At 51.6% G+C, this 12,409-nt stretch overlaps 1 protein-coding gene across 3 annotated transcripts in view; it reads right to left on the bottom strand.

Annotated features, from left to right (window-relative positions):
• Positions 1–12,409, bottom strand: part of NLGN2 (neuroligin 2) — a 60,433-nt gene that overhangs the window by 9,115 nt on the left and 38,909 nt on the right. For all 3 annotated transcript variants that reach the window (XM_053261899.1, XM_053261897.1, XM_053261898.1), the window contains 3 exons: positions 5,886–6,035; positions 3,195–3,380; positions 1,735–2,524 (listed from right to left, as the gene is read on the bottom strand). In XM_053261899.1, the coding sequence (XP_053117874.1) occupies positions 1,735–2,524; positions 3,195–3,380; positions 5,886–6,006 (1,097 nt within the window). In that variant the 5' untranslated portion in view covers positions 6,007–6,035. The remainder of the gene's footprint in view (positions 1–1,734; positions 2,525–3,194; positions 3,381–5,885; positions 6,036–12,409) is intronic.

Below are 12,409 nucleotides of genomic sequence, written 5' to 3'. Positions count from 1 at the left end.
CACCCCTGAGCTGAATCACTGGAAATTGCCAAGGAAGATCATGGGACTGGGGTGGCCCTTGAAGTGGGCTGGCCTGGTTTGCAGGATGCTGAGATGCCAGACTCTCCCAGGAACCCCAAGATCCCTGAGCAGAACCAGTGAGGCTGGGTGGTCCCAGACACAGCCTTGCTGAACCGGCTGGCTACTGGCAGGCGGTGTGTATTCGCCCTGCTTGCAACCCAGTGCTCCCCGGACGCTGGCTGCTTTGGACCGAAGTACCTGTCCAGGTATCCTCCTCGCCTCTACAAGGGCAGATGCTACCGTGGCATGAGCCACAGATGCTTCTACCTGAGGTCAACCCCTTTGGCACAGGGTGGTGGTGGGTGTTAAGACCTGGTAGTAGGGCCTCCCTTCCTGCACCCCCAACGCAACTGCAGGCTGGAAGGTGCTGCTGGGGAGCAGCTGACAGCTTTGACAGGGAACGTGCACCTGGGAAGCTGGCCAGGGAAGCCATGCAGCCCCACCATGCGTGCCAGGAAGCCCCCGCCGCCCCACTTCCCAGACCGAGACCCTTGCTTCCTTCTAGAAAGAGCTCCTGCCCCCGACCCGTCCTCAGAGTAGCACAGGAACCTGGCCGTTTGGGCTCCCTGCAGCGTCTGTCTGTGGGGACCCTGATTGGGTCATCACGTGGGACACCGGCTTGCAGAGAACCCGGACAGCCTCCAGCGGTGCCCTCTCTGCCTTCCCCTCCGTCCGTCCATCGCCACCCAATCGCCCATCCACCCAAGACGGCCATCTTTCCTTCCTCCTCGTCTTTCTCTCCCTCCCCACCCAACCCCACAGACTCCCTCCTTTAACTGCAAGATGCTGGAGCTGGGGTGTGTGTGTGCCTGGAGTGGGGGCTCCCAGAGATCAGGTGCTGGCACCTCGGCTGCTCTTCCGTTACACACGTGGAAGGCAGACCATTGTGCCCTGAGGGCGCCCTCTAGGCGGCAGTACCCGCCTGCCCGAGCATCCCTTCAGCTGACCGCCAAAGAGCCAATCCCTGCCCACCAGCCCCTGTAAGGCCTGGGCCTTGGAGCTTGTTCCTCGTCTCACGGGTGAAGACACTGCCTCCATCCCTGTCCCCTTTCCAATATGGCCAGCTGCCCTGCAGCATGACCTCCGCCTGGCTTTGACACCTGCCTGCTTCCAGCCCTCCTCCAATCCTCTGTTGCTTCTTTGGATCCTCACCCCCCAGCCTAGTTGGGACTCTGCATCTGTCTGCAGTTCCTCTGACCCTTTCCCACTCCTCTGCCCATTTCGGACCATGCATCTGCTCTTGACCCATTCGGACAGACAGGCGGCTCTTCCGGAACCTGACCCTTGCTGCAGCTGGACCCGCCCCCCACCCCACTCCAATTCATGCTAACTATCCCACCACACAACTACCTGCCTCCACCTCTATTGTTAAGCATGCCCACAAACTCCCTCTGCCGTTTCTCCCTGTCCCACCTTGCTAAGCTCCTTCATTGATGTCGGCGTGATTAATAATAATGACACCTCATCGTTCTTCTCTCACAAGATCCATTGCTTTTGGCCAAACCAAGATCCACACTGGTCCATCTATCCACCCTCTCAGGTCTCTGCCTGCTCAATGTCGTCCCTCATCAGCTCATCAGCTGCCCTTCCAGCCCGTCACCCACCTCCTTGGCTTCCTTCCCTGCTTTCTCTCCCCCCCTCTTGCAGTTCTACATCCGGCCCTCAGCCTCTTACCCAGTCTTGGCAAAATTGGTCCAGTAGGTCATGACGACGGCGCTCAGCATGACATCGTTCTTGGAGAAGTTGCAGGGAAAGAGGTCCGTCGCACCAATCATGGGCACCCCAAAGACGTACGGGATCTCGTCTCCGTGGGCGGCATCAGCCCACTCAGGCCGAGTGTCCGTCTGGCAGTGGTGGTAGAAGGTGTAGAAGTACACGGGTGACTGGTACTCGGCATGGAGCTTGGCAGTGGCCACAGCAGGAGCCACCCACTGATGGTCAGTGAAGAGAGCCAGGAGGGTCTTCCGGCGCATCTCGCCATTGTCCCGGTCAGCCCAGTCTGTGTACATGAACTTGATGGTCTCCCGCAAGATGTCCTTGCCTTCTGGGTATCCGTAGAGGTTGTCGACAAAGTTGGAGATGGTGAAGTCAAAGTAGCTGGCGGAGATGCCGTCCTCATTTTCCATGGAGTCCTCCACGAACTTCAAGCCCTCTCCCTGGTTGACGCCGATGAGGATGTCATAGTTGAGGAACTCGCCCTGCTGCATCAGAATCTCTGGGTCGTCCGGCACCACGTCCCCATCCACCACGGGGCCAAACGCAATGTGGTAGCGCGCTGGCTGGATGTCTTGGTCCACCAGCTCCCGGTAGGGCTTGCGCCGTAGGCACTCCACTGTATCCCCCGTGTCCATGTGGTCACAGCCGACCTTGGAGGCCAACATGCGGGTGTATTTGAGGGGCTGGTAATTCACTGACCAACTGGAAATGGCGGTGCCACTCTGAGCGATGGCTTTCTGGAACAGACCTATGGGCAGGGAAGGGAAAGGACAACCAGTGACGAAGATGTGGGGAGAATGCCCCTGGGAGAATGCGGGGAGGGGTGAAAGGGGGAGGAAGGAAAGAAGGGGCCAGCTCCCCATCATGCTTTTTCCTCTCAGACAAAAGAAAGCGGAGTAGTTTAAGGCTTAACAGCACAGAAGTGAAGTACTTTATTGCTGAAGTTAATACCGAAGTAAACGGTCATAGGCTTGTTTACACCATAATTATTAAGGGGGGAGGAGCCTCCTGGCCTAGTTCAGGAGCTGTGCAGGCTCCCGTCGTTGTGTGATTGTCTGTGAGTTGTAAACACGGCCGGAGGTGCTGGCACGGAGGGTGTGCTGAGCAGCAGCTGTACCCAAAGTAGGAAGAAAAGCCCTCTGACCCAGCTGATGCTTAGCCCATGCTCACTGCCCGTGCCTCTAACCTCGTTTGCAACTCACAGATAATCAGAAAACAAGTCTGCACAGCTCCCCAATGAGAGTAGGAGGCTTCTCCTGCCCTCATAATAACAACAACAACAACAACAACAACAACAATAATAATAATATAATGTGAACGGGCCTCTTGTTTGCAAAAGCTAAGTGGAGCTCTGAGTCTTTCACAGCCCTCTGGAGAGCACCAGTTCCAACCCGGGAAGCCACGACAAAAGTGAATACCTTCCGAGTGGTGGGACAAGATGAGAAGATTGACGCACGAGGCCCCCGCCCCCGAACCAAAGATGGTGATCCGCTCGGGGTCCCCCCCAAAGTGGCCAATGTTCTCATTCAGCCATCGCAAGGCCTGGATCTGGTCAAGCAGGCCATAATTTCCCTTGGCAGACTGGTCCCCGGTGCTCATGAAGCCTGCAGAAGGAAGGCAAAGAGACAATGGTTTCAGGAAGGAGGAGGAAGAGGAAGAGGAAGAAGAGATGGCTGCCAGTCCAGTCTGCAACCAGAACAAATTTCGATGCAGCCAAAGCCAGCAAGACTGAGTGGCTGAACATCTGGAATGTATCAAAATGGATTAAACGACCAGTCTATCAAAACTCTGCTCCAGATTTTCAAGCAACTTGTGTCATTTGGAGACCCGTCCTTTATTACATGACTAATTGAGTGTTTAGTATGATGAATGATCATCTGGTTAAAGTTTATGATAGTTTAACTATGGGGTGAATTCTCTCTGAGTATTATGTTTGTTGTTTGCCTGTATATTAGTAATTTCTTTCTAATTATGTTCTTAGAGAGACATAATGTGTATCTCTTCTGAACTGATCCTATTTTGCAATTAAAATAATAAAACAAACAAATTTAGGGATGAAATTTTTCAAGCAAATCCTATCTCCAATGTGCTTGCACATGTGGAACATGGTGTTAAGCTAAAGCTACTACCCTAACCAGCAAATAGGTTTTGTCTCACAGCCCTTCCAGAAAATGCCCAGACCCCAATGGTGGAAAGCCTCCAGGGAGAATGAATTCCACACCTCTATAGACTCAGGACAAAGAGGGAGTCAGTGAGGAGGAGGATCTCTGGCAAATCTGATTGCAGGCTTTCTAGGCTGAAACCCGCATAGAACCCAGGAGATGTTTCACATTCCCTTCCACCAAATTTAATCTCTGCGTCTTCCTCCTGTCTTGGAGAACCTGGGAGTCTGCTGAGCCAGTCTCTTCCCACCTCTAGCTCGCCCACCCTGGTTGAAGCGTACAATCCAAAGTGGCAATTTCAAGGAAGAAGACTGTTTCGCATTCTTTTCAGACAAAAGAAACTCAGGGAATGGATCGATTGGAGGGCATTTCTTTTGCCTCTGCTAAACGTTGCATCTGCACACGACCAATCTCCTTTAAAATTAATCATTGCTCCGTCCCGGGGCCCTTTTGCTGGAGATAACGAGGCCTTGCCGTTAATTATTAAAAGCTTTTTAATGAAATATTAATTTCGGCTGTGCCTGGGTAAATTTCACACCCATAGGGGGAACAAAGGGAGAGGGTGTGGGGCTTGAACCACAGCCCAATGCAGATTCAGCAGACAGCTTAGACCGCAGGAGTGCAGCCTGCTGGTCCTAGCTGGAAACCCCCCCCCCCCCCAAGTCCAAGCGTAAGGATACTTTCTGTGCCAGGCAAAGCACCTTCTCGCACGTACGTGCATACCATCCTAGTGAAAAGTTCCATCTAGTCTTGTATGCAGATTTTCAGGTGGGGGGGGCACAGTTTGGTGCAGAACGAAACAGGTCTGACGACATACACTCATTTCCCCGTGTACAAATGAGGAATAGAATCATTGCACACCAGGATACACAGAGAAGTTGTCGACACCCGTCATTGCAAAGACCAGAGTTCAGCATCCACCTTTTCGGCACAAACACAGCACTGTAGGGTTGTTTTCTGATGTCCTGAATATGTGTTTGTGCCGGGTTGGGGGGAATCCAAATGCCAGGGAACACACAAGGGAACTTTATGGTGGCTGAAGAGGTTTTCACGGCTGCTGGGAATATACGATTACGACCTGTGGGTCAATTTGTATTTTCAAAAAGAGTGGATCATAAAATCTGAGGCAGGCGCCCTCAAAGCCAGGACTCCTGGTTTCTCTGGAAAAGGAGCACCCTTGTAACCAGCAGCTGACATGGTGAGGAAAATTACTCAAAGTAATCCCAATGAACTAAAAAGGACAGGTTAGACAATGCCTAACATTCTTTTAATTTGAATGGGACTACTTTGAGTAGTTTTCCTCACGTCAGCCAGCAACTTTATATAGGAACAAAGGAACCCGACTTCTACTGAGTCAGACTCTTAGTTCATCTAGCTCCGGATTGTCCACACTGACTGGCAGCAGCTCCCCAAGATGACAGGCAGGAGGTTCTCTGAGCCCTACCTGGAGATGCTGCCAGGGCGTGTACCGGGGCTCTACATACTGAGCTATGGTGTCCTCCGCTTTATGGTGTAGGGGCCAATGGGTGGGACATAGGAAGCTGCCATATCCTGAGTCAGACCCTTGGTCCATCTAGCTCAGTATTGTCTACTCAGACTGGCAGCGGCTTCTCCAAGGTGGCAGGCAGGAGTCTCTCTCAGCAGCCGTATCTTGGAGATGCTGCCAGGGAGGGAACTCGGAACCTCAGATGCTCTTCCCAGAGCGGCTCCATCCCCTAAGGGGAATCTCCTACAGGGGGCGGGGGGTGTAGAGCTATTTGTTTTGTTTTATTCGGGGTGGGGGGCAGTGGATCGCTTAAGGGGCTCGGCCCTCATAGGCCCCTATGCGGCTGCAGCCTGGGGAGAGCATAGGTCAACCAGGTTGGGGGTGAGAGGGCAAGGGGCCAGGACTTCTCTGGGTTCACCCCTCTCCCAAGAGTCAGTAGGGCAGGGCAGAGCCCCCCGTACCAAGCACGCCGAGCCGGTAGTTCATGGTGATCACAATCACGTTGCCGTAGGCGGCCAGCACACTGCCGTCGAACATGTTCCCAGTTCCCTCCATGTAGGATCCACCATGGATAAAGAGCATGACCGGCTTCTTCCCGCTGTCCCGGATATCTGTGAGGTGGAAAGGGAGAAACAGGCGGCATGAGGCGGGGAAGCGGAAAAGAGGCCTCCTCTTTCCTTATTCCTCTCCCGAAAAGGGAACGCCAACATTTCTGCCGCTCCCTCTGATCGAAAATACCGGCTCCTCCTCTGTAGGAACAATTGTGGCTCGTCCTAACAAACCAGGGGGCTGCCAAAGAGGCCGCTCGGGTGAGTCCTCTCTCTCTTGCCCCGCCCGAGAGCCGTGCTGCTTGCAAGCTGGCCAATCGCTCAGTTAACCGCGCAGCTCTACCTGATGAATGGTCAGCCTGCAGGCAGTGTGGCTCTCGGCTGGAGTGGGGAGGGAGAAAAGACCCACCCAAGCATCTCCTTTGGGCACCCTCCTGGCCTGTTAGAACATGCCGCTACTGTGCAGCAAGAATAAACACAATACTTAGCATTTGTACAGAGCTTTCAAGCGTTCAAAACAGAGGCAGATCTCATCTATGGGCAGAGTGGGCGGCGCTCACCTTAAATTTCTCAGTCAGCCATGTTGTCTCTGCCTCCATTTTGGGTGCCTACTGCTTCCCTCCGTTGTGCCCTGCTGCTGCTTTAAGAGTTGAGGTGGGCACCAGTAGCACTAACCTCAAAGAACAAATGAAATGCCCCAGGTCTTTTAAAAGATAAATATTCATAAGGCAGGAGCCAATAAGCACACTCACTTTTGTTTTTGCAAAGTGGGCGGTTCTAGGAACCAGTCAGAGAGAGATTTTGCTGATTCTTAGGCAGCCAATCAGAGTGCCCAGAGGGTGGGGAAGTCTTTTTCTATTTGTTGCTCAGAAGCATCCAATAACCGTTTTGGTTAGAGAGCAGGCAGGCTGGCTGGCTGTTGGTAAGTCTGATTTTTCACTGGCTTCTTTGTTTGTGTGTGTTTGGAGGGGAGGAATGCAACCTCTGCTTTCTCTCCCTTGCTCTCTGATCTGATCTGATCTGTAGGCAAAGCATTATGGCCCATTCCCAAAATGACATGCCATAAAACATTGGAAATAATTCGATTAGAAACTGGCATAAGAAGCTATAAAGTTCTTTTAGGGCATATGCATGGATTTGGATGGAGTCCAAACTGCTTTTCAAATAATTGCAGAAGTGCTTTCCATGTGGGTGTGGTGTAGAGAAGGAATTGATTTTGTTGGAAGGAAAATAATTTTAAAAATCCACTTGCTATGCAGAAATCTAACCAGGTTTTTCTGTGGATTGTGGCCACTATCTGTAACATTAATATGTCCACTGGGGTTTATGGTTCATTGGGCAAGGATTAAGGAAATAAATTAAAAAAACAAAAAACAAAAACAAAAAACATTTATTGCTTGCTAGGATGAACACTCAGGCTAAGTGGTGGGCACCCAAGGCAGGCAGAGAGTGGCACCCAGCTGTTCAGCATGCATGGAGTAGGGAAAGGGTGTCACCATGTTTCTTTGCTTCCCATGGTGTCCTCTAAGTTACAGGAGATGGTTCATAGCTGCAGCAAGCATCATTGAAAAACATGTAATTTTTTGAATGGGGATTTGAACTTGGATTTCCCCAGTCTAGACCAGCACACTAACCACTGTACCACTCTGGTTCAAAGTTCCTTCTTCTTCTTGCTGTTGTTGTTGTTGATTAGTATTCATTTTTAAATAATCAGGCAGAGACAGCTGCCCTAGTAACTTCAGAATGCATTTACTCTCCACAGAAGTAGCCTTTTGTAGCTGGTCTGTGCTTTACTTGTGGCTTGTACAGTTCTTTTCCTCTGTGTGCTTCTGTTCTGATCCTGCTGTGTTAAATACAAATCTACACACCACTGTAGTCCTGCTAAGCACTGTAAAGCAACGGATGTTTTCCATGTTTCTCTGTATCTCTGCTGATGAGCAATTGAGGTTTGTGTACTTGTGTGTGTGTGTGTTTGTATTTTGATCCCACTCGTTAGCTGCAAATCTACACTTTGCCAGTTATTGCTAAGACACCCGCCTAGTCCTGGCTCCACCTCCACAGCTGCGCACAATTGGCTCCACCTCTCACTACCTGTGGCTCCACCCATCACCTTCCTTTCCTTGTGCCCCCTCAGTCTCAGGAACCACCAGCCACCACTGCCAATTCACTATCTCAGTGCAACCCATACAACAACCCTATTGTGTACGTAACTATTCTTATCCCCTCTCTGTACCTGTGGTTGCACCTGGAAGAGAACATGGTAGCTGTGGAGGAAGAGATAATTACCACGGGAGGGGGGCTACTACCAGGCCTCATAGGTCGAGGGTGCAAATGTTCCATTCAAACATTCAACTCAGCCCCCTGAAGGTCCCCTCTGCCCCACATAAAAGTGTGGAGGCACTGGTAACACAAGAATCAAGACCAAAGTCTGGGGAGTCTGAAAGCGTCATGCAGCGGCCTGATGTGGCCGGATCTAGGAAGTCAATGGGATGGCAGGCCACTTGGATAGCAGGTCTGGCGTTTCTAAGGACCCGGGTTGGGGTGGGGTGGAGGACTCGGGGAGGAAGAGGCGATTGTCTTGACCAGACATCCCACCATGGCAAATATGGAAGCCAGAAGTCACCGAGTGAAAGGGGTCAAAGTGCTCAGTATCCAGAAGGCCCAGACCCCAATCCTCAGTGGGGCTCAGCTGTCCTGGCAGATGAGAGGGGCCAGAGGCCAAAGGTTAGCGGAAGCAAGGTGGCTGAAAGGCTGCTGGGGTGGGCAATCAGTTAAAGGCCAGAGATTTCACCAGGGGGACTTGGAAGTTCCCCCAAAGAGATCCTTTCAGTTGCTTTTGGATTTCGCCATTGGCTTCTGGGAGGAAAAGGTCAGAGAGGTCAAAGGGCTTGGGGAAGGCCGCCCCCCCCCCCGGAACAGGAGCTGCAGTTCCGTGAAAATGCGAAAGGGTGGCCCTCTCCTCAAATTCCTGTTTCCGTTTCTAGGTCACATCCCATTTCCATGGCAACTTGGAGCCTAATTAATTCGCTGCAAGGGGAGAGCGTTAATTAGACGCACCAAGGTCTTAATTAGCAGTCTCCACTCGGCCCCTCCCCCTGCCTTTCCCGAGGGGGACAGATGGCGAAGGGGTGGGGCCAACGGAAGCACATGCACAAAACACCTGCAGGCGGCCCGGGCACATCAGCCCCTCGCACAACTCACCCCAGCGCTGACACATCTGGACGGGCTCCTGACCCTTCAGCAAGCCCCTCTCAGGCTGGTGGGGCTCCGTTCACACACCTCGGTCCCTCTCTGACCTTCCTGTTGCTGACACACTCATCCTCCATGACCCAATCTCCAAATCCCACCAGCTCCTCGGACACCACTGTGATCCTTCACAATGACACAGTTGTTGAGACCCTGGCTAGCGTGTGTGTGTGTGTGTGTGTGTGTGTGTGTGGCAGGGGGACGACACTTCTGTCACAGGCACATAGGAAGCTGCCTAATACTGAGTCTGAACACTGCTCCATCAAGTGCAATACTGCCTACACGGACTGGCAGCAGCTTCTCCAGGGTTTCAGACAGGGGGCTTTCCTTGCCAGCCCTACCTGGAGATAGGAACATAGGAAGCTGCCATATACTGAGTCAGACCCTTGGTCCATCTAGCTCAGTACTGTCTTCACAGACCGGCAGCGGCTTCTCCAAAGTTGCAGGCAGGAATCTCTCGCAGCCCAATCTCGGAGATGCTGCCAGAGAGGGAACTTGGAACCTTCTGCTCTTCCCAGAGCAGCTCCATCCCCTGAGGGGAAGATCTTCCAGTGCTGCTCACACATCAAGTCTCCCATTCACAGGCAACCAGGGTGGACCCTGCTTAGCTAAGGGGACAAGTCATGCTTGCTACCACCAGACCAGCTGCTAAGGATGAGACCTGGGACCTTCTGCATGGAAAGTACCACTGAGCTACGGCCCCATCCCTGTACAGGGTGCTTTTAATTAGATGCTACTTGCATGTCATTGACATTGACTTGCAGGACACTGAATACTGGACAGACTCAAAGAAAGTATAGGTGGAGAATAGGTGGGGCAGAGTGAGCAATGTCCACTATTTCCCTTACAGCCTCAGCAAGGTCCTACAGCTTCGTTAAACACCCATTTTGATCCTCGTACTCACACACACACACGGTCTTGGGTTACTTGCCATGCACCTTAAAAGGTGCTGAGGCACACCTGTGATCCTTGCTGCACTCCTGGCACACTCGTTGCACACCTAGGATGTTCATGAAGCTCTTCTCCTGAGTCCTCCTGCCAGGGCCAGTGAATCTTGGAAAAGGTTCATGGACAACTACACGTTAAAGTCACTCACTGACCTACCTCAGCAAAGTCAGCTGTGCAACTTCCACGCAGCAGAGACTCCCTGGGGTACTCTGGTTTGCAATAACTGGGCACATCGTTGGAAGATCCCCAGGAGAGTCTGCCTGCTGGATCATCAGACCCCAAAGGCCCAATCATCCAGCATCCTACTTTTTCCTCACCGTGGCCAATCAGATGCCTCTGAGAGGCCTGTGAGAGCAGGAGCCCTCTTTCACCATTTGCCTCCCAGCAACTGTGCCCTGAAGACGGAGGTTTCACACAGCCATCACGGCTCGTAGCCTTGGAGAGAGGGATCCTCCTCTACAGCCCTATTCTTACATTACGTTCAACACCCATACAATCTAGTCCTATTCAGACATGATGGGACTGCCCAGAAACTCCAGGTGCCCATGTCGTGCTCCACAGAAGCGGGCACAGCTTGGCAATCCCGGTAACTCTTTAAGCACCGTCATAATCGTCGTGAGAACGCAGCCATTAAAAGTGAAGCTGGCTACAGACTCCCTCAATTACAGGATACAGACAAGACGTATACTTCTGCAGGTGCATTCTGTGAAATGTGTGAATAACTGTATATGCAGACACGTGTGTACATGCATACACTGTACACAGATTGCACATGTGTTGAACATAATGCGTGAATAGGACTTCTGTGTACAGTACTCACATGTACGCACTTGTATTTATTGTATTTATTTATTTATTTAACATATTTTTATACCTCCCAAAACTTATGTCTCTGGGCGGTTTACACATGCACACGCAGTTATTCTCACGATGTACAGCAGTACACTTCCTATCAGTATCCTGCATTTCATGGAGCTTGGACCCAGGCTGATGTTTAAAATGAACCCAGGTACAGTCATTCACACAAACACATGTACAATTGTACAGAATGCACAGACATCATGTCTGACTAAACATGATTTATAAACATGATGTCATGTTTATAACATGTCTAGTTCATGTATACAGAAACTTAAGCCTGTAGCCGCCACCACATCTTGTGGCAGGGAGTTCCATACATTAATTTCTGAGTGGTGTGAAGAAGTCCTTGCTTTGATCTGTCCTGAACCTACAGCCCATCTGCTTCACTGGGTGAACCCTGATCAGCAGCTGCTCTCTGTCCACTTTCTCCACACAGCACAGACATTACAAAGCTCTCTACCCTTGACCTCCTTACTCGCCTTTTCTTTTAAAGCTCCAAATGCATTCACCACCCCTGTCCTAGTAAGGAGTGTTGGGCCTTTCCAAGAAGAGAACTGACGTATTGGAAGCACAGTCCTGGCCCTGCCCTTTCTCCGATGCTCTGGTTCAGGTTTGCCTTGATGCTCCTGGTTGCCTCTTGCTGCACTTACCCCAGCTCTGACACTCCCTGTTTTGGCATGGCACAAAATCATGCATCAGCTTCATTGGAGGACCCTCCGTTCTTCTCTTATGTCCTAGGGACAGAGGAAGCTGCCTTCTACCAAGCCAGACCCTTGGTCCATCAAGTTCAGTGTTGTCTACACCGACTGGCAGCAGCTCTCCAAGGTTTCAGGGAGGAGTCTCTCTCAGCCCTCCCTGGAGGAGATGCTGCCAGGGGTTGCACCTGGGGCTTTCTAAATGCAAGCAGATGTTCTTCGACTGAGCTACGGCCCCACTGAGCTGACTGTCCTGCAGACCCTTGGCCTATTGCAGATGTTCCGAAGAAGCAACTGATGGTAGCATTGCTGTTTGCACAATGCTTCACAGCAGGGATGAGACAGTGCAGGAAATCAACAGAGAGACTCCACTTATTCCTAGGGCCTCCCTTATGCGTGCACACACACACACAGAGTGGGGGCAGTCAATTAACCTTTCTCCAACACTGGCTGCCAGACTTTCTACCTTCAGGGAACCCCTTTCTGCATTGACTTGTCTGCAGAGGAAACCCACACCCTGGAGTGACAGTGCGTGGCAGATATTTCAGGGGCATATCCCAAATTGCACACTCCACTCATAGGCACATAGGAAACTTCTCCCAGGTTGCAGGCAGGAATCTCTCGCAGCCCAATCTCGGAGATACTGCCAGGGAGGGGACTTGGAACCTTCTGCTCTTCCCAGAGCAG

The sequence above is a fragment of the Hemicordylus capensis genome, chromosome 6, assembly GCF_027244095.1.
Source record: "Hemicordylus capensis ecotype Gifberg chromosome 6, rHemCap1.1.pri, whole genome shotgun sequence".
In the NCBI taxonomy this organism is placed as follows: Eukaryota; Metazoa; Chordata; class Lepidosauria; order Squamata; family Cordylidae; genus Hemicordylus; species Hemicordylus capensis.
Note: the sequence above shows the minus strand (reverse complement) of the source record. Positions and strands in the feature narration are given on the sequence as shown.